Source organism: Cynocephalus volans, chromosome 12 (genome assembly GCF_027409185.1).
Source record: "Cynocephalus volans isolate mCynVol1 chromosome 12, mCynVol1.pri, whole genome shotgun sequence".
Taxonomy (NCBI): Eukaryota; Metazoa; Chordata; class Mammalia; order Dermoptera; family Cynocephalidae; genus Cynocephalus; species Cynocephalus volans.
In genome coordinates this window covers 18,012,614-18,039,417 of record NC_084471.1, presented here as the reverse complement: position 1 = coordinate 18,039,417, position 26,804 = coordinate 18,012,614, and the positions used below count along the sequence as shown (strand labels likewise).

The window sequence follows — 26,804 nt, the reverse complement described above, 5'->3', positions numbered from 1 at the left end:
AACGGGGGCTGCCAAAGCACTCCTGGAGCCGGATTCGAGTCCCCCGAGCCGCGTGTCGGTGGGAGGGCATGCTGGTCGACAGCCCCCGGCTCAGCACGAGGCCCGGCCTGGCTCCGCGGGCCCCAAGGAGGGACCGTCCAATGGCCTTGACGCGGTGCCCACGGAGCACAGCGCACCCTGGAAAGAAGAGGGCCTAGGCCTCCTTCATCCTCCCCAGGCGCAGCCCTGGGGAAGGAGCCGCCTTCCTCGGCCCGGGGAACTGGTCTGCGGGCTCGGGGGAGCCAAGGGCGGGAGGCATTGCTCCTGCGCCCAAATCAGACTGTCCCGGGGGCCCCATCCCTGCCACCTGCTGAGCGCTGGGTTTGGCAGCATGGTCCAGTGAGAGCCGCGTGGTACCGGGCTCCCCGGGCCCGGTAGCTGCAGCCCTTCGCCGGTGTGGACGCCGCACAAAGGCCAGACCCCCGGACCCCGCACGCGACTCCGCGCGGCGGCCTGGGACAGCGCGCTTTCCCACCCTGCCTGCAGGACCCGGGGACCGGGAAAAGTTTGCAAGACCGCCCCGCAGCTCCGGCTTGGGATTTCCGTAGCCGCGCCCGCCCCGCTCCCCAGCGCGTCGCCATGGAGACTGCTGGAAGTTGGTGGTGGAAAACAGAGCCGGCGCAAAGCAAAATATTATGAGTGCAGTTGGGGTGACTTCAGGGGGGCGGGGGACCGGAGGGCATGAGCAGCAGCCAGAGGCAGAGGCCGACAACAAAGAGCCGAGTGCGAGGAGAGACGAGTTTGCCGGGGCCTTCCCGCCGCCCTGTGAGCTGGACCGTCCCGCTTCCCATTGGCGCCCCGGTCTCTAATTTCGCTCCAGCAGCTACCCCTTTTCGCAGCGGCCTGCGCGCCCTTGCTCCCACCCCTCCTGCCCGGCTTCCCTTCCAGCCTGCCTCCCAGTCCCCAGCTTAGGCGCCAGCTGGGCAGTGCGCAAACCTCCCCAAGAGCCACGGGCTCACCAGCGTGAAAGGTTCGGGTTCGTGGATCGCTCGGGATGAATTGTCACCCCTTTCTCAGACCGGATCTGAAAGGGTGGTGGGTTAGGATGAGGTGGGTTAGAAGAGAGAAGGAGATGCCTGGCCAGGAATCTTGGCAGGACAGAGGGTGGGGGGTAGACAGATCCTGTCTACTGTTTTTTCCCTCTTTTGTTCAGTGGGGAAAGCTCTGAGTTATGATTCCAGCTCAGCTACATGTAATGTGACTTCAGATAAATCTTCTAGCCTAAGAATATTTTTCATTGCTTGTAAAATAAAGGGTTAGATATTTCAGAGTCTGGAATTTTCTGACAAGCCAGAGTATCCCTCTATTTCTTTGGCTTTGCTATAGAATCCAGGAAGCAATATGAGAGCTGGTTACCCTATCTGAACTGTGACCCGCTGCACAAATAGTGAATCTCTCCCCAAACTAATAATATACGAAAATATTTTTGCGAGTCATTTAGGATTTTAAGACTCAAGAACCTTGAATAATCATTTTTAAGAGACCCATAATTTCCTTTCTCCGTGCTACCTGAGATGCAGTCTTTTTCTTTGGCCAACTCCCTGCATCCCAAAAGGATTGACTAAAAGACATGAGATCTTATGGGGCTGTCACCAATGTCAATTTAGGGAACACTGAAATGCTTCTAGATGATGAAGAAGACAGCATCACAGACCCTCACCTATGTTGGGGAGGAATACACACTGGCCAATGTGCCAAAATGCTGCCATCAAAGGAAAACCAGACTCCATTGCTCAAGCTTTTAGAAAGAGGCAAGTCTCTTCTTGCACCTGGTTACCTCTCCTGATGACAGTTTGGGCAAAGGAGCCCTCCCCCTTTCCCTGAGACTCCGTTGCCTCCTGTGTAAATGAATGGATCGGACATAACGATCACTATAGTCTATCTAAAATTCTACCGTGCAATAACATGCTTGCGTCCGTGTGTGTCTTCTGACACATATGTGAAATCTTCTGGGTACTTTGTTTATAAAGTGGTTTTACGGACATTGATCCTTACAAGCACTTCACGAGGGAGGCTTTACTGTGAGCTGCATCAAGCACATGCTTTCTCTTCCATTTCCAGCATTTTAAGACTGTGGTTTTAAGCCATGTTGGTGTGTTTGTTTGCTTGGTGTCTTTGCCAAAAAAGGTTGAGAAAGTATAAAATGGTGACATCTCAAGATGGAATGTTGGACAGATAGATCTCCCCTTCCACAGGCCCCTGAGAACTCACCCTACATGCTCTATGTGTCACTTGGGACACTCTTCAGCTGCCTCTCCAGGGACCCCAAGGTTGTGAAGGATGGAAGAGCTGGGGGCATTCTCCAGTGCTGTTTTTCCCTCCACTCCACTTTAAATATTTGCAATTTTATTACGATTTGGGGGAAATAGAATGAAGTCAAGACAGATCATGTGGAGGTGTGAGGTAAAGGTGAAAAAAGAATACTTTGGGTTTTGTTCAGTCTCCCTGAGAACCTGTTGGGTGGTAGACCTCAGAGGTGAACAAGGCCACAGTTCCTGCTGGCAAGGACTTCAGAATGTATTTGATGAGAGAAGGTGTGGACACACAGAGTGGTGAGTACCATAAGGGGCATAAAAATAGGGTCCTGTTGGAGCCTAGAGGAAAGGATGCGCTCTCCTGTTGAGTACCTACCATGTGTCAAGCCCCGTAGAGGGTACTTTTCCACATTATCCCTTTCAGCCTTACCACAACTCTGCAGAGTTACTTTTCAGGATGAGAGGATCTGGAACTTGCCTGAGGTGACAACTTGCTGATGACAGAGATAGACTGGAAACCAGACTGGAGAAACCCTGTCCCCTCTCCGCACCCACCCACTCCATCCAGACACTGCTATAGTGCTAGGTGTGGGTTGGGTTTTGACTGTGGCCTTTAGGTGCGTTTGAATCCCACTTGGTGAGAAGGGAAATATGTGGATGAGAGTGGAAAATCACAGAATGTTGTCTGCTTTGGACTCCAGAGAAAACCCCTCTGAAGGAATCATGTGATTCTGAATTTGAAGAGGATTTTAAATGATGGCAGTCATGGGAGGCAGTGTATCAGAGCAGTGTATCGAGTATAGATTTTGGACACAGACAAATGGCTTTCTTCATTCATTCATTCAAGAAAATTACATGTCTCCTATATGCCCAGCACTCTGCTAGATGCTAGGTTTAACAAAAATCCTATCTCTGTTCCTCTAGAGCCTGAGTTCTAGACAGATAAACAAGTAAACACAAAAAATAGATAATTTTAGCACAATGAAGAAAACTGTCTGGGATAATGAAGACAGAGTGACGGGAAGGTTGCTACCTTTCACAGGGTGGGCCTGCCACATAAAGCTGTGCCTGTGTCTGTTCTAATATGGCCGAGCCTCGATTTTCTTATGGTATTGATACAACTGTCTGATAGGATTGTAGTGAGTAGACAGCATGAAAACAGTAATAGATAATATGCATTCAGTACTTATTATATGTCTTCATTTTGCTAAGCATTTTAGTTTAAATGCATTATCTATGTCATGCTCACAACAACCCTATAAAGAATAAACTGTTATTATTCACTGTCTAAATGAAGAAACTGACGGCCAGGCTAAAGGCAAAATCTAAGCTAGAAGTTTATCTGTTCAACGAGTTTCTGAGCACTAGAAGCTGGGCTGGCGAGACGTACATGGATTGCACAGAAAGTATGATCTTATTGTGTGTGCCTAACTTTCCTTTCACCTGTATTTTACAAGCTCATGTTTATTAAATACTTTTCGTGTGCCATGGACTAAGGCATGTACTAAGCCCTCTAAAGACATTGTTAGTTATATATTTTTAAAAATATATGTTATGGGTAATATTATTATCTGCCCCATTTTATGCAATAGGAAACTGTAGTAGTAGTAGAGAAAGGATATCCCAAAGAGGGTTAAGTGGCGGACCCAGGATTTGAGCAGAGAAGCTGCAACCCAGTCTGTCTGGCTCCGAGATCAATGCTTTAAGTCGTGAAGCTATACTGACTGTCTTCTTTTCTCTTTTTATGAGAGAAAGGGTAGCGGTGGAAGGAATGCCCAATGAAGCATGTATCATTTTAGAAAAAGTAAAGGATCTGCTGTTTTCTCCCCATATGAAAGTGTTAATATAGTCCTTTAAACTGCACAGACAACATTTTAAATTATAGCAAGTAAGGCACAGAAAGACAAATACTGCATGATTTGTGGAATTCATATGTGGAATCTGAAAAAACAACAAAAAAGTGGTTCTCATAGAAGTAGAGAGTAGAATAATGGTTACCAGAGGCCAGGGGGGTTGGTGGGAGTAGTGGTGGGCTAATGGATGCAAAACTATGCCATACCCTAAGCGAATCACTGTGCAGTATATGCATGTATTGAAAAAACACACTGTACCCCACAAATATGTACAAGTAAATATTAAAAGAAAATAAAGGAAAACATTTTAATTATTGTTGACAAAAATAGGTAAAGCATAAGTAAAACACTCGTATCTTTACTGCAGATGTGAAGTGTAATTCATCTTCTTTGGGGTTCACTGGAAGTTTAGTTAACATTTGCTTTGTTTCTGAGAATGTCCAGGCTTCATTTATGCTCACATACAGATACGGACCTCAGTAAGAATAACCTAATGAAGTGAAGCCATTAACTACATGCGATGATATGTATGTAGCCTTTAGGTAATTTAACCAACAATATATTGCATCTAGGAGTCATTCATGGTTATGTGTTAAAATATGACTTTCAGGTTTGTGATAAGAACATGGGCTTTGCCATCAGACAGACCATGGTTTAAATCCTAGCTCAGTCAGTTTCTAGCTGCATGACCCACAGCAAAATTACCTAACTTCTCAAAGCCTCAGTTTCCTTTTTTGTGAAAAGTTCTACTCCCTACCTTCCAGGGTTTTATGAAAACTCAATAAGATTGTGCATGTTAAGTATTTAATTTAATGCCTAGCTCCTAGAAATTACTCAGTAAGTGGCAGGTGTTGCTATTAACAGTTATTATCTGGCTTTTCCTTTGCCCGATTCTAGGTGTCTAGTTGGGAAAAGGGAATAAGAATCCTGAAAAACATTCAGACTGTCTCTTATATCTTAATGTTTTCTGTACTTTGTAGACACAGTCTCGGTTTTAAAGTCAAGATAAATCATTCTTTTCTAAAGGAATTAGAATAAAAGATTAATTTTATTTCCATTTCTCTACCTTTCCCATGAAGAAAGCACTTTATGTGCTCCTGTTTGCCGTGATTTCATCCTTGTGTTTTCCAGTCTGTTAAAGGAAGTGGAAAACATGTCTTTGTAGAGGCAACACCTGTTGACTTGAATTTAAATCCTGGAGGAGAGAACCGTGGAGCACTCAGAGAAGACATATGCTGTGCACCCCTGATGAGGCCCCTCTGCAACTCCTGATGCCCTTCCAGTTCTGGAATGTGATGGCCCACATTCTTTATTTCCCTTTATCTCTCTACCCACCCCCCATACTTATAGGCATCACTGTTTTAAAGATTGAACCATTTTATACTTTGTTTGCAGGAAGTGAAAAAGTTTTAGATTGCCAGTTTCTGAAACTCATTTCAGCAGGATGCAGAGTTTAGTTTTTTTGTCTTTCTTGCATATGTATATATATTTTAATGCAAGGATTAACTGTTCATTTGTTCTGTTTCTGTCTTTATAATTTTACTTTTACATACATTGTGGCTTTTGAGTTCTTGAAATGTTAGAGAGAAAAAATCGTACAAAGCAGAAAAGAATGAAATGCAGCCATTATGCTTTTAGTTTAATTTGCTCCAAATTTAGGCTGGATTAACCTGTGCCTGTAGATTATGTGGTTTCTGTTGTGTCATATCCAACCCTCAGAACAGGAACACTTTAAAATATGTGTATAGTTTCCACTTTTGTGGTTGGTTTATCCTCAATAAAACATAAAAGCATAATCTGCCTCTGAGCAATCAATAATTATTAGTAAACAGGTGAACCTGGACATATTGAATTGTATTGTTATGGTTGTCTTGTTTTAATTTAGAGGGATAATAAGAAAGCTTTTGAAAAGGCTGCAAGCCAGCAAAGGTTAGTTAGCACTGTGTGTTTTCTTGCTACCCTATTGTGTTAAAGGTCAGCATTGTTTAGACACAGCCTAAGTGAGATTACTGAATATAGCAGATTTTATTTAATCGGAATGGAGAATTACCACTTCATAAGCATTGGTTCCCTGAATCCATCAATGTTGGAGAAAATGCACTATCAGTCAACACAAGTGAACTAGTCTTTGAACTAGATTTTGAATGGTCATCTGAATAATCCAAAGAGTGATTAGTGATTTCTAATTGTACTACCCAAGCCAGCATCTAATTTTTGAGGCAATAATGCATTTTGTGAAGAAAATTATTTCAATGCATTTTTTTGAATCTTAATACTGCCATAAAATTGTTGCAAGTTACATTAGACTTTTAAAGAAGGAAGTGGGTTTTTGTTACAATCACAGATTTCATACTTTTAAAAAATGAGCATGAGTGACTTTTTTGAAACAATTAGTCTAAATTTGGGTTGTTCATATAATATAGTGTATTTGTTGTATATTGCATTTAAATGCTCCTGGGTAGGTCATATTTTTATTAAAGTTATTGGGTTTGTTAAGAGTTCAGGAATCGGGCCCATGGCATAAACTCAAATCTATTTGTGATGGAATCAATTGATTACTTTAAACATTGTGCCAAGTTTTCTTTGTGGTGTTCATTTCCACTGCTGATCATAAATCTAGGGTGAGGTGCCTGTATAAAGAATTAAGGTGCCTGTATGAAGAAGTTCTTTACTCCACTCAAAAGAAAATCAGCTAATTTTGTATCACCCTTATATGACTACTAAACAGGCTAAAATTTCTGTTTCTGCGAGTTTTATTTCTTTTACTTGATGACTGCTTTCTCAAAAGCAAAACAGTTTCTCCATCAAGCAGTATTTGACATTATAGCAAATAAATAAGTCTGGCTGAGAAAGCTCAAGAATTTGCAAGGAAGAAAGTTTCCAGAGAGCTTCAGGCCCTCTGTTAAAATGTTAAAACTTTTAAGCATTGGAAAGAAGATTTCTAAAGCACTGAGCGGTTGTTGTGAGAGGAGCTTTGGTCTCCATGAACTTTTATTTTTAACTCAGTGGGCAGAGTTTTTGAGGTTGCTGTGTTTTGGGTAGGGGACCTTTTCAGAAATGCCAGGCTTTTAGAAAAAAGCACAGTTTAATCAAGGCTCCGTTTTAAAGTTTGAAAACTTTGCTGTAATTAGAAGAATGAATTATTTCTCTGCTTCATTGGGGTTTCCTCCCAGTGCCCAGGCTGCAGATCATTCCCTGCCTCAGCTACCTCACAGGGTGCAGCTGAGGAGTCCCTGAGAGCGGGAAGAGCTGTCACCCAGACCTTGCCCCGCATGCACCAGGGGAGCCTCGTGCAGAGGCTGCTGAGCGCTGAGCACCGCCTGGGAAGCCTGCAGGGCAGAGCAGTCCAGAGGGTCCCAGACACAAACAACCTAAAAAGGGATCCCCTATGGATCCCATGTTCTGGTTTTGTTTTTTGGTTTTTGTTTTTTTGGTTTTGAGAGGGATTTTTTAAAAAAGAAATGAAAACACCAAAGCTGTATGATGGTCTGTCAACACCTAGAGATACGTAGATGAATGAAAAAAGGAAGGGAGGATGGGAGGAAAGGAGGAAAGGCAAGAAGGAAATTACATCAAAATCATTTTGATAATTGACAGCAGGCTGACTTAATGAGTTACTCTCAAAATTATTACTTTTTTACACAAGTAAGTTCCTTTTTGGAATTGGTCAGTAGATTTTTAATACTTGTGATTTTTTCCAGGCACTGTGATAAATACTTGTGCATGTTACTTCATTTAATTCTCAAGTTGATCCTATAGCGTTAGTATCCCCATTTTACAGATAAGGAAACGGAGATTCAGAGAGCCTAGTTAAACATGTCCAGGACAAATCGCTAGTGTCAGACGAGGACTTGACAATGAATTACTCCGATTCCAAAGCCAGGCTGCCTCCTCACCTCCTAAAACCTAGTGCTAGAAGGAAGATCTTGGAGACATACATTCTAGCTCACCTCGTCTACTGCACAAAGTACAGGGGATCAAGTCATCCCTAATCCTGGTGGCAGCCAGCACCTCACACTGCAGTTCTTTGGAGCACACTGTCACAGGTGTCAGCGGGTGATTGGCTGCCATGGGCACCGAGATGTGACTTTGGCAGCAACGGCGCCTTTGCACAATGTGTACCCTTCATGTCAAATCATTCTTGGAGCTTCTGAATTCGACCTGGCACCACTGCTGGGTCAGTATCTCCCGTCTGCCAGTTACTTTGGCAAATATGACATCTTACACACATCGTCAAGGTCTTCATATCTATTTACTTGCAGACATGATCTCACTTAGAATAGGTTCAACATAAAAACCTTGTTGTTAAAATAACAGCACCTTTCATTTGCACAGCATGTTACAGTTTGTAATCAAGGATAGAACCATTAACAGGGTAGACTCTGGAATCTGGCAAGCTTGGTGGGAATTGGCTTCGCCATGGGCTGGATGTATGGACTCAGCAAATTATGTAACCTTTCCAAGCCTCAGTTTGCTTGTCAGTTAAATGGGGCTATTTAAGTACATGTCTCGCAGGGTACTGTGAGGATTAAGTGAAGTAATCATGTAAAGGAAGCAGCATAGGACTCAGCATGCTGTAAAAGTTCAATAAACAGAAGGTGCCTTGAGTGCCATTTACTTCTTCTTGAGGTCGTCTCGTGACTTCCAAGACACCCCCACCCCTGCCTGCCACCCATAAATATGCAAGGACCACGCAGGAGAAAAACCCACAATTTTATAGATTTGTTCTTTCACCGCAGTCAGTCTTTCAAGATGCTGCCTCATAAACCTGTGAGTTGGTGTCAACCTTCTTTCCCATTTCACACCTGATGAAACTCAGGCTCAGTGGATTCAGACACATGCAGTGGTTCATATAGCGGGTGAGTATCCAAACTGAGGCTTGTTATGGCACCAAAGCTGATCCTGCTTTGTTTAAACCAGGCCACCCCCACAGCAATTAAAAGCACATAGTGGTAAGGAGGGGGCTGTGGTTTCCCTTCAACAGAAGCCCGACTGTCCTGATTTCGTTTCCCAGTGCACTTACTTAAAGTGCACATACTTTCCTTCCTCATTTTATATGTTTACTTGAAGCTTCTTCCTTTGTTTCTCAAGATTTCCACCTGTGGCATTGTTATCTGTGCTTAGCACAGTGCATAGCATCTACTAGAGTGTCTTACACACAGTCAGTGCCTAAAAAATATTTACTTAATATATAAATCAGTTCATCTTTAATATTACAAAGGATGTTGCTTGCTTTCTAGAAAGCCTGGCTCAAGGCTTCATATAAACAACTACTTGATAAATCAACTACAGATGAACTAACATTCTTTTGAGCCCCTACTACATGCTAGGCAAGGTGTTAGTGCTTCATTAATTTATTTATTTTTCTCCCTCCTTTCTGTCTTTTCCTCCATTACTTACTGATCTGCCATTCTGGGGCAAGCACTGTTCTACGTACAGGGAATAGTAGGTGAACAATGTGTAATCGGCTCTTAAGGAGCTTATATTATTTCTCCTAATCCTCATAAGAACCGCATGGAGTAGCTTTTTTTTTTTTTAATAGAAAGGAAATTGAGGCCCATGAGGTTAAGTAATTTGCCTAGGGTTGTGGAGCTTACTAAGTCAATTGTAAGGGGAGGATTAGAATTAGTGTCTTCCAAGGCCAAAACTAGAAAAGGCAATGAGTCAAGAATCAAATAATATCAGATGCTGTGCAGAGCAAGTAGCCCTGGCTCCAGTGATTCTTTTCAGATTTTTATGTTTTAATAATGTTATAATAATAGAAATAGAAAAAAAAAGAAAAAGCCATTGATCAGCAGTAGGCATGCTGCCCCCAAAAGTCGAGTGCAGATTTTCAACCTGGTTATGCAATAACATGCATTAACGCTGGTGTTTCCAGGGATGTTTTCAGAGCAGAGATCTGCTTTTACATTGAATTTATCTTCAACAGGAGATGGCACTGAATACCTTAGCTTTAATTTTTTCTAGCTTCTGGAGAAGGTGAGTTCATGATCTGTGAACAAACAGCACTGGTGCATCCTGGGGGTTTCCTCATTAATTCTTGTACATTGCAAATAATGACCTCTTAATTAATCTCTGCACATGTTAGAGTTTCGTATACTGAATTTTCCTAAAGTGAGAAAGGGCAATAACATTACTGAGCACCTATTGTGTGTTTGGTACTATGCTAGAAACAGCTGAGTACTCACAATGAGACTTTAAAGCACATATAATTATGGATACTACAGTACAGGTTAATGGTTAGGCTGGAGTCAGAGTCAAGTCCTGGCTCAGCAGCTTACTGGCTGTGTGACCTTGGGCTAGTCATTGCTGTGACGATGATGTTGATGATGATGGTGCTTGCACTGGGAGGCCACATTCCAGGAGAATGGCATTAGTGTCACCTCAGATTCATCTGCATCATGCTGTGATTGAGACTCCAGCTGATAGAAAGAGACATGGAGTCACTGGTCACACAAATTGGCTAGAGGAGTGAACACAGCTAACCAGAAAGGGCACAGTTCTTATCTTTTCTCATCCAGACCTTTCTTTCTTTTTCACTGCATCCATCCAGTTCAGGTCTCCAAGACTTAATCAGACTATTGTGGCTTCCTAACCGAGGGGTACTATTAGGTCCCAGTTTACCTGGAATAATTCTGGTTTACCCACGTGGTCCTAGAAATTATTAACAATGTTGCCATTCAATCTCAAAAGTGTCCAGGTTTGGATGATAAATGATATGGTCATTTATCACACTACAGCCTCCTGCTTCCGTTCTCTCCCCTCTAAGACTGCATTTAGCAGTACCAGATGGAGCTGCCCACAGAACTGCTTTGTCTATGCGACACTCTACTCGAAGACAGGGTCCCAACCACCTATTGAATAAAACCCAGACTCCTCAACCCAGCACTGAGCACTGAAGCAAGGCTTGAACGTGTGCATGTGCACTCCCCATAGAATCTTGCTGAGCGCCAGTCAAGCAGGACAGCCTCAGTAAACTGGTGCTGAATTAATACCTGAGCGAATGTGTACAGTCGTGCTCGGGCCGCTGTCTGTTTCCTGAACGCATCATGCTTCCACCTGCTGTAGGAGCTTTGCATGTGTGCTGTTCCTTCTGCCAGCAACACTCGTCCTCCCCCTTTGCCCATTTCATGCCTTTTTATTCTTTAGCTGTCAGTTTAATGCGACTTCCTACAGCAAGATTTCTGACTCTCCCAGATTAGGCTAGACTTCCCTTTTTTCCCTCTCCCAAGGCACTCATGGTCATTCCATCTCTATATGTGCGATTATCTGCACTAAACTCTAACCTTCTGTGAAGACAGAGACTGTGTCTGTCTTGTCGAGGCTGTATCCCTACTGTGTAGCCAGCGCCTGGCACGTGGCACCCCATAAACAGTTGATAAATGGATGTAAATCTCCTAGTAGGCTACTTTTTCTGAGCCGGTGCAGTTCATGGCACCTGTTTAAAGCCCTCCAACAGCTTCTCAGCACATTAGGAATAAACGTGAAGCTCTTATGACGGACGGCCACCAGTCCCTGCCCATGTTGGGCCTGGCCTCATTTCCTGCCGCTCCCTGCTCCTTCCCTGTCCTCCACCACACCGGTCCCCTGGCTCCTCACACACTCCAAGGCCATTCCCAGCCTCAGGCCTGGCACTCCAACATCACCTCCTTGGAGGGGCCTTCAGTGGCCCCTCTACCCCAAACAGCACCCCCATCTCTCTTTATCCCATTCCTCGGCTTTATTTCCCTTATAACGCTCGTTGCTTTCTGAAGTCATCTTGCTGATTTCTTTTTGTCTGACTACACCACAGAATATAAGCTCCCTGAGAGCAGAGACCTTGTCTGCCATGTTCATCATAGCTCCTCGGAGCCTGGCAAACAGTAGGTGCTAAATCAATGTTTGGGGCATGAGGGAAGGAATAAAAGTAGAGCCAGGGTAAGGCTGCCCCTTTGGAGGTAGGGCAGGGCCCCTTTCTGGAACCCAGGTGCCCCTGGGGCAGGGCCTGTGGCGTCGCCATGGCAACCCACTGGCCCAAGGCCCCCCCCTGGAGAGGCCATAGCTGCCGGCCTGGTGGGGCCCACACTTTCCTCACGTTCCTGTGTGTCGCCACCAGCAGGGAGTCCTGGGGAGAGAGAAACGGGCTGGGAGAGAATGATCAGGAGGCAAGCCCAACCCGTTGCCGGAGGCGACAGAAGCAGCCTGTGGTGTCGCAGTTCCACTGGTAATGACCAGGGCCCGGGGAGGGGAGATTGGGGATCTCCCTGGCACCCCCAGGGGGACCTGGGGCCAGGCCCGCCCTTGGTAATGGTGAGGGTGGCATGTCAACTCTTTCATGTACCCTTTCTAAAGTTGCGAGTTCCTAAAATAGGCCCTAGCACAGCATCCTGAAAGACTGTTGATGTAGAGTCTGAATGATGCCTTCTTTTGAAACCCGGTGACACTAAGGCAGGTGACATTTTCTTCAGGTGTTGCGTGAAGCAAGGCGTCCCCCTCTGATCCACTTCCTCAGGAACGAGGCGGGTTGTGTTCATTCCCCACCGTGGGTACCCGCAGCTGCATGGCCTGGTGGGCGAGGCCTTTACTATCTGCTCTGAACTGATGGTCCTGCATGTCTCTCACCACTCCTGGGGTCACGGTCGGAGAAATCTTCATCTTCCTCAGAACTCACCAGGCCTTTCCCAACTTTGTGCTTTTGTCTGTGATGACAGCCCACCTGCCAAAATGCCCTGATTTCCTCCTTGGTCTGGCAGTGGCTGAATCCTGAGGACCCGCTGAAATGCCAGCCCCTCTGTGGGCCAATCTCCAGGCCAAGCTGGAAAGGCCCCTCTCCATGCCCTCACAGCACCTTATTATAATACCAAATGTACTCCTGGTTACCTGCTTGCTTAGGGAGTCAGTGCCACAGTGAGAGCACTTTGGAGCCAGACAGGCCTGACCCAACTTGCCACCAACTAGCTGGGTGACTTTACCTAGCTTCTCGGTTTCCTTCTTGCAAATCAGAGTTCATAAAGTCTGTGTTTCAGTTGCTGTGAGGAGTAGAGTTGAGGCATGTGAAGCAGAGTGACCAGCATGGGGAGAACATTCGATAAATGCTAAATGTCACCATTACGTGTCTGTCCCCATCACCGGGCTGTTAAGCTCCTGGTGGATGGAGATCATGCCTTCCTCATTTTCTATGGCCCACAAAACCAAGAGTGTAAGTGCCTTATCTGTATTATTTTAATTAATCTTTGGAGAAATCTGGTAGGTGGGGATTTAGGAAGGTTTAGGAACCATCCCAATGTTACGTAGCTAGTAAGTGGCTGGGTTGGGATTTGAAATCCAGTTGTTGTAACTGCTAATCCCACACTCTTCCAAGCCCCCTCGTCTTCTCTTTCATCTGACACCATCTCCCCTTGGTCACTCCATGTCAGACACCTGGGCCTTCTTGCCATTCCTGCCTCAGGGACTTTGTCCTGTGGTCCCCTCTCTCTGAATGTTTGAAGGCCTTGAGCCCTCACTATACTCGGTCTCAGCTCAAATGCTGTTTCTTCTCAGAGGTCTTGCTGGTGGAGGATGCCCCATCCATCGTTCTGTTTCTTCATCCTGCTTTGCCTTTCTTCCTCATAGCCATCACTACCAGCGTTCTGAGCTCTTGGTGACAAGGTGCTGAACAAAATAGACAAGGTGGTTAAAACTTACATTTTAAAGGTGGAGAAAATAAATCACAAAAAAGGGAATAAACAAACAGACAAGATACATTTGGGTCTCAAGACCCTGGTCCGTGACAGATATCCTGCTGTAATATATCAGCTCCCTGTTGAGCAGTTTTGTCCATTCCTCTGTTAGAACTTTACATGGAAGGCACTTGGCAATCATTTGAAAATGAATGAATGGGTGAATGAATCATCTAAGAGATCTCTGTCGATGTGCTCTGTAAACTTCAGGGATTACCTGGCTTTCCATAACTATCTTCATCGGCTTCTCCTGCCAGATTAATACACATTCGTGAAGCACCACTCTGAGCCTTGGACTGCCTTGGATGTGCCATGTCCCCAGTGCAGCTACTTCCTCAGTATTCTTTGCTGCTGCAAAGGGAATAAAGTTTCCTAGAAAACCCAATAACCATATGAGAGCATTTCAAAGAGTTTGTGAAAAAATAGAATTAAAAGATAATACAAATCTTTCTATGAGTTTTTTGAAGTTGACTCTTCTTGACTGAGAAAAATCACTTCAAACTGGGGTTTCCAAATCTTCAATGCAAAGTGAAGAGACATGAAGATCTGCCTCTAAGGAGTGTGGGTTAAACTCTTTGTAAAGTGAAAATCCACAGGCATTATCTACATCCTCCTTCCTGCCCATGATCTCAGATAAATCAGACGAAGGGGTGGTTTGCAGCCCAGGAGCCTACACTTACAGCCCTTGATAAACCCTGTTGGGCACTTAGCACAAGATTGGTTCTTACTAAAAGGTCAGATAATTTTTATGAATCAACAATGAGGCAATTGGGAACAGGAAGTTATCCAAGTGTGAACCAAGCTCCCATCCTATGTCTGTGCAGTCCCCAGAACAGTGCCAGCTCTCATTCTATGTCCCGTGCCGTCCCCAGCACAGTGCCATTGGTCACAGATTTAGAACTTTTGCTTCAAGCCTGTTTCCATATCTACAAATAGAGATATTGAAACATACCACATATTGTTGTGAGGCTTAATTTAGACCACATATGTGAAGATGCCTTGCACAGTACCTGGCATGCAGTAGGAACTTCACATTGTTTTTGGAAAAAAAGTAATGCATTCAACAACACATATTTATTATCCAAAATCTGGGGGCCAGGCACAGGGCCAGCCACTGGGTATAAAATGGTGAACAAAAATGACAGGGGCCTGCACTCATGAGCTCAGGGAGTAGCACCTGCCTTGCTTGCTAGATGGCAACTAGAGGGCAGAAGCTGGTCTTGTTCGTGTTTATATCACTCATGGTTTCTCTTTAGCACAGATTCTTGCATTCAGAAGGCACAAAATAAATGTATGTTGAATTTTGGTTTCTTTGGAAAATCGCCTTTGATGTGTTGTGTTTTTTTGTGCCTTGTATGGTAAAAAAGAAAATGATTAGGAAACTCTATAGACATGCGGACATATCCACTTATATGCCACGCATTTTTCAACATCATGTGTGTCACTAATGTAACATTTACTGAGGCCAGGCTTCAAGGAAAACTTTATACCAGGCCCTAGTGGAGAGTCAAAGAAGTAGAATAAAAGGTGCTCCTTTCTTAAGATGTTTAAGTTCTAAACGGAAGAGCCTGCTATGTATGACAAAGGCTGACAAAGAAATATGTAAATGAATTTAGCAAAAATTTTAATATGTAGGTGGAGTTTTAGCTAAAGTTCTAATACAAGGCAGACTGATCAATGCTGCAATATTAACACAGTGTTCTGAGGATATATGGGACACAGAAGAAGAGAGCTCATTTCACACTTGGAGAGGGTATTGTGGTTATGACCCAAGTTTGGATGCTGGTCCTGCTTCTTATTAGCTGGGTGACTTTGGACAAGTCATCTAATCTCTCTGAGCCTTAGTTTTCTCATCTCTAAAATAGGCATATTAATAGCACCTACCTTACAGGGTTGTCATGAGGATTAATATGATGGTGTATATAATGCATTTGCAGAATACCTGGCTCATAATAAGGGCCTGGTATACCGTGTCTTTTATTATTATTAAATCACATCATCTGCAAATAAAAAATGCAGATGAACACAGTGTTTTATTCAAAATTAATAAATATGTCATTCTGGTCAAGTAATTCTTGACCTCTGTAAGACCAAAATCCATTGTTAAAAATTGTTTTAAAGTACATCAAGTTTGCTTCAGTTGACCTAAATAAAGGCTTTCCAGTCATATGGACCAACCTTGCTTATGGGACACAAGTTGCAGATGCCACTCCTGAGGTCCCCACTAGGGAAGAAGACAAAGGTCAAAGAGCATCTGTGTATCCAAGATCCATGGCCTGTTTGGATATTTCAGAGTGTTGCATCGACACAGCCTGGAATGCAAGAGCCTTGAATGCAGGAGAACTCCAAGTGTCCAGACCAACAGAGGTGATAGTTCTGCCACACTTAGCACTGCTCAGAGCACTGTGTGGACACCCTCAGAGTTTATTCTAGGTGCCATATGTTCACATGGACATTAATTAAACAGAAGACAACCAGAAGCAGGTGAACTGGATGGCAAAAAAGTGAGGACAATATCTTCCAAGAAAGATCTGAAACAAATGGAGTACTTTGACCACAAAAATGGAGACAGGATGGCTGTCTTCCCATGTCTGCCATATGCCAGTGAGACCAAACTTATTCTGGGTTGCCCCAGGGAGCAGAGCTAGGTAGCAGAGTGGCTGCAGGCGTAGGCTGTGGGGTCAGAGAGACCTGCCTGTGTACAATGGATGGTGGGAAGGGCTACTTGGTGAGATATCTTCTCTCTTTTCTTCATGGCACTTCCTGCCCTCTTCCCCTTCTTGTTTGTTTCATCTCTCTCCAGTGCCGAGGAGAGGCACAGCCATCAGGAAAGTTCTTAGTTGACTTGAACTCTTGTGGGCAGTCACTGCACTCTCGAGGCCCACCTGGTGCAGCTCCTCCCAGAATGCTGCCCTGAGTTCCTCAGAGAGTGCCCCGCCAATCACAGGGGTTCTCCCCTGCAGGAATGCGCCCTCCTAAAGGACTCAAATTTTAATAGGCCTGATCCTGGCACAGGCAAAAGGGTGAGCGGGAGAGGGATTTCCTTAGTTGTTGTTTCTGATGAAAGGGGCTGGGGGTGCATGTGTGTGCACATGCCCACCACACGTGAGAGTAACTAAGTGTGTCACCTATCTAGGAAGACCAGGGGCAGGCTCAGAACAATAGATATTGCTTTTGGTGGCATGGTGTGGCAGAGGTAGGGGATGCAAACTTCAGTAGGTGCCATCCAAAATCAGCCATGGCTGTTGCCAGGGAAAATGTGCCAGGACTTGAAAGGGCAAGAAGATCTGAGTGGAGACATTCTGGAGAATCCTGAAAGGGATTCTGGAGCTTTGTAACCAGATGTGCTTTTGGATACGAGGATGACAAACACCCACCTCGTGCATCACAGCTTTGAAAACATTACACGCTATTTATTTCTACATTGTGCCCTTGATATTTGGAAGGGGTAGCATTTAAATGTTTTGAATTTCTCTGATCCTCAATATTTCCTTAGAAGTACCCGCTTTCCGTATCCTCTTAACAAGCTGTCCCTTGTTCCTCCCCTTGGATATTTTCTCCTACTTATTTACAAGCAGCTTTTAAGAGAGCAGTTTGTTGGGACATAAAATACAAAACAAAACAAAAACCCAACATTTGTCCCTGCTGTTTGCATTTGCTTTCCCCATCTCTACCTAGCTTACTCGGCAGTGTGGCTTCCTTTACAGTAGGTAACGTGTAAGGTGTTAACTGATTATCTTTTCCTGGGCTCTTTGAATTACAAGGTGTCACATTACTTAATCCTTCTAAGCCTCAGTTGCTTTCTAGGGAAAATAGAGATTAAATAGCGATTGCTTCAGAGAGTTGTTGTGAAGACTCAAAGACATAACATATGTAAAGGGCCTGGCATGTTAAAACAAGTCTTTGATCAATGCTAGCTCCCATATTATAAAGAAGACAGTGGGAGACCACACTGTTCAAAGCACATAGCTGTAGGTATAGCCAGTTCTGCTATAACACCATGTATGCATTCCTAAAAATCACCACATTATGCAAAGTTGCACAATAAGAACCTGAACTAAATCCCAGGAAAACAGCAAAACGCACACACTCATACAGAGTTTACTGAAAAAATAAGCTTAGGGGTACCAGACTCAAAAACTTTGTCAGTGACACATAAAACAAAATAGGAACTTAGTAAAAATGATAGCATAGTTTCAGTCAGGTTAAATGTTTAAGAGATACACAAATACAATAAATACAGCACTTGGCCTTGAAAAAGACCTGAAGCTTGCTTCTGGAAATGGGCATTGGAAGGGTTGCATCTTGTGAGGTTTTTTGTTTGGTTTGGTTTGGTTTATTTGGAAAATGAAATTTATTGCTTATAGATTCTGAGGCTGGGGAGTTCAAAGTCAAGGGAACACATCTGGCAAGAGCCTTGGTGTTGTGAGTTATTATGAAGTGGTATAGGGGGGTTATTGGGGTAGGTGTGGCTCATAACATGTGGTGAACTGAAGTAGCAGGTAGATGTTTGAGGTGTGAGTGTGTGCATTTTGCTGTTCTCCCGGGACTTAGTTAAGGTGGGTGTGGATTTCTGCATTCAACCAATTTTTTTTTTTTAATGGAAGAAATCAAGCATAGGAAACAACAAGTTTTAACTATACTCAAGTTATTCCCTAATATATCACTTGCATTGGAACAGGTTCCTGTTTTTAAAACAAGCATTATAACAGGACTGACTGTACTTAGCTGATGTGGAATGAATGAATGAATGAATAGTGGATGGTCTAAAAGATGGAATAAGCATTATGCTACATTGTGTAAAGTACATTTGCAGCCTTCGAAATTGGATAAAATAACAGTCTTTGGATTTTAAAAGTGCTACATAGCTAATATAGTGCTCTTGATTTCTCTTGCTGCTGTGGCTCCCGGTCGGTGCTTGGAGGAGTCCCTTCTGGGGACACTGAGCAAAATGAGGTGGGCCACAAGCCTCCCTGCCCTCCTTCTCTGGTTCACCCAGAGCCCCCAGAGTTTTATCTGCTTTTTGTTCTCATTTGAACAAAGGGTTCTACTGCTAATTTACAAGTTTGCAAACCACCACCAGTGATTCAGTCGACCAGATTTTGTTTTACAAACTACCTCTCAGGATTGTGTCTTCTTTGCAAAGAAAGATAATCTTCGGTTGGTAGTATTGGGCTATGAATACTCCAGAATTAGAATTTGACCAAGAAATACTCAAGGGGGGTTTTAAATGGCCATCTCGCCTCCAAACTACTCAGGAAAGTCTCATCAGAATCGTGCAGATCTCATATGAAAGTTGATGAGCATTTACATCTAATGTATTTACCATGTTCCTGTCTCTTCACAAACACCAACAGCAGTTCTGTGATTTTTCTTTTTCTTTTTTTCTTTTTAGAGAGCTGGATTGAAAGATGTCTCAATGAAAGTGAAAACAAACGTTATTCCAGCCACACATCTCTGGGGAATGTTTCTAATGATGAAAGTAAGTGCTTCAAACTCATTCTTCCACCGCGTCCCAGACACAGCCAATGTCCTGATGGGAGGATGGTGCCCCTGGATTGCTTGGCTGGGGCAAGTCAACTGGAACAAGATGCTTCTCCAGCCATTCATGAAATATGCCGGGCCCTCCTTGTAGTGTTCTGTGATAGGTAGTGGAATTCAGTCAGGTGGACATGGAAACCGAGGTCACGATGAAAACTTGCTGCTTACAGACTCATCCTCAGCACTGGTCTTCCTAGCCTGTGTCCCCAAAGACCCCTCTATAGTAATGCTCCAGTTGGCAAATGTGGACCCTGAATAGGAAAAGCCATTCTCAGCATCCACTGTCGATGTGGGGTTAAAGTGGCGGTGTCATAGGATTGTTGTTTTAGAGTCATGAATGTCCTTGCTATTGAAAAGTAAAACTGTCTGCCAGATCTTGGACTAGAGAACTTGAGTTAACTGAAAGAGGTAAACTCCTGTGTTTACACCTTTATGTTATGTCAGACTGGGGCTTCTGGGCAGAAGAATACTTGGAACTTGTATTTGCTCCTAAACACTGAAAAAAAGGGTGGGGTGGCAGATTATTATAAATGACATTTCCAGCAGGGCCAGAAATGTCTTTCTCCCTTGATTGGTAAAGTACATCTCCTTAGTTCTGTTTTCTCAAAGCATGAGCCCATGACCACCACCCCACAATCCCCTACGACGATTATTAGACATGCTGAACAGCTTCCTTCCAGAGGCCATTATGATATTGTCATTCTATCATCCTATTTTTCTTCATTTTATAAAATTGAGATAAATTGAACATAAAGTACACAAATCTTCTATGAATAGTTTGGTGAAAAAAAATGTTTACATATTGTATCCACCAGTGTAATTATCGCCCAGAAAAAGATATAGAACATTTCTATTCCCCAAGGAGGCTTCCTCATGTCTCCTCCCTGTCAATAACTATAGTCTGGATTTTATGACCATAAAATCTTTTTTTGAAGCTTCACATAAATAGAACCATGGACCCTATGTTCTTTTGTATATAACTTTTTTCACTCAACATAATGTCTATGAGATTCGCCCATGTTGTTGTATGTAAGAGTAGTTCTTCCTTTTTCGTTGCTGTATAGTATTCCACCATATGAATATACCACAATTTACATATCTGTTTAAGTTATTTGAGTTTTATTTTATCGTGGTAAAATATACAAAACATAAAAATTTACCATTTTAACCATTTTAAGAATGCATTTCAGTGGCATTAAGCACATTTACCTTGTTGTGCAACCTTTACCACCATTCATCTATAGAACTTTTTTCATCTTCTCAAATTAAAACTCTATACCAATTAAACAGTAACTCTCCATTCCCCCTTTTCCCCAGTCCCTGGCAACCAGTACTCTACTTTATGCCTCTATAAATTTTACTACTCTAAGTATCTTACATATATACAGTATTTGTCTTTTTGTGACTGGTTTATTACACTTAGCATAATGCCTTCAAGGTTAATCCATGTTTTAGCATGTATCAGAACTTTTTTCCTTTTTAAAGCTAAGTAATAGCCAGTTGATGGATATACCAAGTTTTCTTTATTCATTCATCCATTGATGAACATTTGGGTTTTTTTTTCACCTTTTGGTCATTGAGAATAATGCTGCTATGAATATGGGTATACAAATATCTGTTAAAGTTTCTGCTTTCAGTTCTTTTGGGTATATACCCAGAAGTGGAATCATTGGATCATTTGGTAATTCTATGTTTAATTTTTTGAGAAACACAAAACTGCTTTCTATAGTGGCTATGCGATTTTACGTTCCCATCAACAATGCACAAGAGTTCCAATTTCTCCACATCCTGGCCATCACTTGTTATTTTCTGGGGTTTTTTTTATCATATCTATCCTAATGAGTGTGAAGTGGTTTTGATTTGCATTTCCGTAATGATTAGTAATATTAAATATCTTTTCATGTGCTTATTGACCATTTGTATATCTTTGAAGAAATGTCTAAATCCTTTGCCCATTTTAAAATCAGGATATTTGGGTTTTGTTATTTCTAAGCTGTAGAAGAAGTTCTTTATATATTCTTGATATTAATCCCTTATCAGATATTTGTTTTACAAGTATTTTCTCCCATTCCGTGGGTTGCCTTCTCACTCTGTTGATTATGTTCTTTAATGCACAGATGTTTACTTTGATGTAGTCCAATTTACCTACTTTTTCTTTTGTTGCCTGGGCATTTGATGTCATATCCAGGAAATCATTGTCAAATCCAATGCCATGAAGCTTTTGCCCTATGTTTTCTACTAAGAGTTTAATAGTTTTAGGTCCTTGATCCATTTTGAGTTAATATTTGTATATGGTGTTAGGTGAGAGCCCAACTTTAATCTTTTGCATGTGGATATCCAGTTTTTCCAGCACAATTTTTTAAAAAGACTATCCTTCCCCATTGAATGGTCTGGGCACTCTTGTCAAAAATCATTTCACTATATACGGATGGGTCTTCAAAAAGTTCATGCAAAGATTTTGTATTATCTTTTAATTCCATTTTTTCACGAACTTTTTGAAGTACCATTGTATGCAAGGATTTATTTCTGGGCTTTCTATTCTGTTCCATTGATCTATATGTCTGTCTTTATGCCAGAACCAGACTGTAGCTTTGTAGTATGTTCTGAAATCAGGAAATGTGAGACCTCCAATTTTGTTGTTCTTTTTCAAGATTGTTTTGGCTATTCAAGGTCTGTCGAGATTCCATTTGAATTTCTGAATGGATTTTTCTATTTCTGCAAAAAATGCCATTGGATTTTTGATAGGGATTACATTGAATCTGTAGATCACTTTGGGTAGTTTTGACATCTTAAGTCTTCTAACCCATGAACATAGGATGTCTTTCCATGTATTGGTGTCTTTAATTTCCTTTAGCAATGTTCTATAGTTTTCAGTGTGCAAGTCTTTGGCCTCCTTGATTAAGTTTATTTCTAAGTATTTTATTCTTTTTGATGTTATTATAAGTAGATTGTTTTCTTAATTTCCTTTTCAGAATGTTAATTTAGTATATGGAAATACAACCAATTTTGTTGTGCGTGTTGATTTTGTATCCTGCAACTTTGTTGAATTCATTTATCAGTTGTAACAGTTTTATTTGTGAGTGGGTATATGTGGAATCCTTGGGGTTTTCTACATACACGATCATGTCATCTGTGAAAAGAGATAATTTTACTTTTTTCTTACCAATTCGGAATCTTTTATTTCTTTTTCTTGCATAATTGCTCTCGCTAGGACTTCCAGGACGATGTTGAATAAAAGAGATAAAAGCAGGCAACTTTGTCTTGTTCATGATCTTAAAAGAAAAGCTACCAGTCTTTCACCATTGAGGATGATGTTAGCTGTGGGTTTTTCATATATGACCTTTATTATACTGAGGTAGTTTCCTTCTATTTCTAGTTTGTTGAGTGACTTCATTGTGAAAGGGTGTTGAATTTTGTCAAATGTTTTTCTGCATGAATTGAGATGATCTTGTTTTTTTTTCCCTTATTCTGTTAATGTGGTGTATTACATTGATTGATTTTCATTTGTTGGACCATCCCTGCATTCAGGAAATACTCATATATCCCACTTGTTCATGGTGTATAATCCTTTTAGTATGCTGTTGAATTCTGTTTGCTTGTATTTTTTGAGGCTTTTTGCACCGATATTCATAAGGGATGTTGGTCTGTACTTCTCTTTTTTTGTAGTGTCTTTTTCTGGCTTTGGTGTCATGGTAAAGCTGGACTCATAGAATGAGTTTGAAAGAATTGTCTACTCTGCCATTTTTTGACAGAGTTTGAGGACTGGTGCTCTGAACATTCTTGTATGTCTTTTGGTGGACATGAGCTCTCATTTCTGTTGGTATGATCCTAGGGGTAGAATTGCTAGATCATAGGGTATATTTATATTTAGTTTTAGTAGATTTTGCCTGACAGCTTTCTAATGTGGTTGTACCAATTTAGACTCCTGCCAGCATTTATGAAAGGTTTGGTTGTCTCACTTCATTACCAGCATTTGGTATAGCCACTTCTTTCAATATTAGCCATTCTCATGAGCGTACAGTGTGTATCACTTTAGTTTTAATTGCATTTCCCTGATAATTAGTGAAAGTAGCATCTTATCACATGCTTATTGGACATTTGGATGTCTCTTTTGAACTACCTGTTCAGGTCTTTTGCCTATGTTCTTTTTTAAATCGTGTTGTTTGTCTTCTCCTTAATGTTTTGTAAGAATTGTTTTTATATACTGAATAGGAGATATTTGTCAGATAAAAGTATCACAAATATCTTCTTTTGGTTTGTGGCTTTCCTTTTCATTCTCTCTCTCTCTTTTTCCAGTTCTGCCTCTTACTACCTTTTCATTTGCTTAATGTTAACTTTAGATGAACTGAAGTTCTTAATTTTTTTTAATTGAAACAATCGATTATATATATTTGTGGGGTACAAAGTTGACCGTCAATACTTGTGTACACTAAGTTGGTTAGAGCACTCAGTTGGTTAAACCCTTATAACACCAAAGTCAAAGGTTTAGATCCCCTTACTGGCCAGCTGCCCCCCTCTCCCCCCCCAAAGAAACGTTGTGGACAACATGGGATGGTCAAATCAGGATAGTTAGCTTATTCATCATTGCAATATGTAATCATTCTTTGTGTCCATTAACCAATTCAAACACAGTTCAATTTGTCTGTTTTTCTTTTATAGTTAGTGCTTTTTGTGTCCTGTTAAGAAATTTTTGCCTACCTCCATGTCATAAAGATCTTTTTTTTTCATGTTATCATCTAGAACTTTTATTATTTTACTTTTCAGTTTTGTATCAACAGTCCATCTGGACTTTTTGTGTTTGTTGTGAGGGAGGAGTCAAAGTTCTTTTTTTCCTTATTAACTTCAACTGACAGAGCACCATTTGTTGAAAAGGTCATCCTTTACCCACTGAATTCCAATGGCACCTTTGTCATGAGTTGGCAGATCATATATATTTGGCTCTGTGTCTGGTCCTTTATTCTGAACTATTGGTCTTACTGTCTATTTTGGGGCTAATACCGCAGTCTTTATTACTGCACCTTTGTAATAAATTGTGATATCTGATGGCATAAGACAAGACCTCTTGTTTCATTCTTTTCTTCTTCAGGATTGTTTTGGTTAATCTACACTCTTAACACTTCCATATGAATTTTAGAATCGATTTATCAATTTTCACGTATACAAAAAAAACCTGCTAGGATTTTTTGATTGGGATTGCATTAAATCTATAACAAATTTGAGAAGAACTAACATCTTAATAACATCAAATTTCCTATTTATATACCAGGTATTAAGCCATCATGTACGTAGATCATCTTTAATTTTTCCCAGCAGTGTTTTCAGCTTTTGCCCATCTTTCTTTAGATTTATTTCTAGGTAACTGATGTTTTGGGGTGCTACTGTGAATATTATTACTTTAATGGTTTTTGTAATTGTTAGTTGCTAGCATATAAAAATGTTATTGATTTTTTTTAGATATTGACTTTGTATCCAGCCATTTTACTAAATTTGCTTATTACTTATGAGTTTGTATTTTTTGAATATTCTATGAATATAGTTATGTCACTTGAGAGTAATGATAGTTTTGCATTTTCCTTTGTAATCTTTGTATTTTTATTTCATTTCTGTGCTTTAGTGCACTGGCTGGGACCTCCAGTGCAATGTTGAGTTGACATGGCGATTGTGGACATATTTGCCTTGTTCCCAATCTAAGGGGGAAAAGCATTTAGTGTTTCTCGATTAAGTATCATGTTTGTTGTGGATTTTTGTAGACACACATTATTGGGTTGAGCAAATTCCGCTCTATCCGGGGTTTGCTAAGAGATTTTTTTTGAATGGGCATTGAATTTTTTCAAATACTTTTGTATAGCTATTGTAATGATAAATTTTTCTCTTTTATTCTGTTAATATTGTGAATTATATTGATTGAGTTTTGAATGTTAAGCCAATCTTGCATTCCTGGAATAAACCACACTTGGTAAGAAAGAGTGTTATTTTTGTTATATGGTTCTGGGTTGGACTGACTACTATTTTGTTAACAATTTTGGCATCTATGTTCATGAGATTTACTGGCCTATGATTTTTTTTTTTTCTTATAATGTCCTTGTCAGATTTTGGTGTCAAGATTATACAAGCCTAACAAAAAGAGGTGCAAGCTTTCTATTTTTTTGTTATTTTGAAGAGTTTGTATAAGATTGGTATTCTCTCATAAATATTTGGAAGAATTCAATGCTGAAATCATCTGGGTTTGGAGTTTTCTTTGAGGGAAGGTTTTTAATGATGGATTCAATTTCTAATATAGCTGTAGAATTATTTATATTTTCATATTTCTCGTTTTGCTATTTTTAGTAAATTATCATTTAAAGGAATCCATTTTATCTAAATTTTCAAATTTATTTGCATGGTGTTCAAACTCTCCTTTTATTACTTTTGTCATGCTTTTAGCACCTTTAGTGTTGTTATCCTTTCATTTTTGATATTGGCAACTTACGTTTTCTGTTTTTCTTGATCAGTCTTGCCAGGATTTATCAATTTTATTAGACTTTTCCAAGATCCAACTTTTGACTGTTGTTTTTCTCAATTTATATCTTTTTTTCTATTGCACTTATTTTTGCTCTTATCTTTCTTTCTACTTTGAGTTTAATTTGCTCTGTTTTTCTAGCTTTTGAATAGATGCTTAGATAATTGATTTTCAACCTTTTCTAAGATATGCATTTAAAGTTATAAATTTTCCTCTAAGCCCTGCTTGCCTGTATCCCATAATTTTTGTGATAATATACTTTTCTTATTATTCAGTTAAACATATTTTCAAATTTTAATTGTGATTTCTTCCATGGTTTATTTAGAAATCTGTTGCTTAATTACCAAACATTTGGGGATTTCCTAGTTGTCTTTCTGTTATTGATTTCCATTTTAGTTCCACAGCTGTCAGGGAACATATTCTTGTCATGATCTCAATATTTGAAAGTGTTGAAACTTTCTGTCTCAACATATGGTCTGTTTTGGCAAATGCACATGTTCCTTGAAAAGAATGTGTACTTTGCAGTTATTGGATAAAGTGTTCTATAGATGTCAGTTAGATCCGGTCATTTATTCATGTTATTGAAACACTCCATATTCTTACTGATTTTGTTATTTGTTCTCTCAGATACTGAGACAGGTACATTAAAGTCTCTGGCCCTGATTATGGTTATATTTATCTATCTTTTCAGTTTTGTTCATTTTTGCTTTATAAATTTTGAAGTATTAGTTTCTTAGAAATTTATGATTGCTGAGTCCTCTTGTTGAAATGACCCTTTTTATTACTTAAACGTTCCTACCTTACCTCTAGTAATACTTTTTGCCTTAAAGTCTATTTTGTCTGAAATTAATACACCACCACCAGCTTTCTTTTTGTTTGGGTTGTTATGGTATATCTTTTTCACATTTTTATTTTTAGT

The 26,804-nt window shown here is 41.0% G+C and overlaps 1 protein-coding gene across 1 annotated transcript in view; it reads left to right on the top strand.

Moving 5' to 3' along the window:
• Positions 1 to 12,280: 12,280 nt before the first annotated feature.
• RFX4 (regulatory factor X4) overlaps positions 12,281 to 26,804 on the top strand; it is a 131,638-nt gene continuing 117,114 nt past the window's right edge. The window contains exons 1-2 of the mRNA XM_063075663.1: positions 12,281 to 12,350; positions 19,241 to 19,327. Coding sequence (XP_062931733.1) covers positions 12,281 to 12,350; positions 19,241 to 19,327 — 157 coding nt within the window. The remainder of the gene's footprint in view (positions 12,351 to 19,240; positions 19,328 to 26,804) is intronic.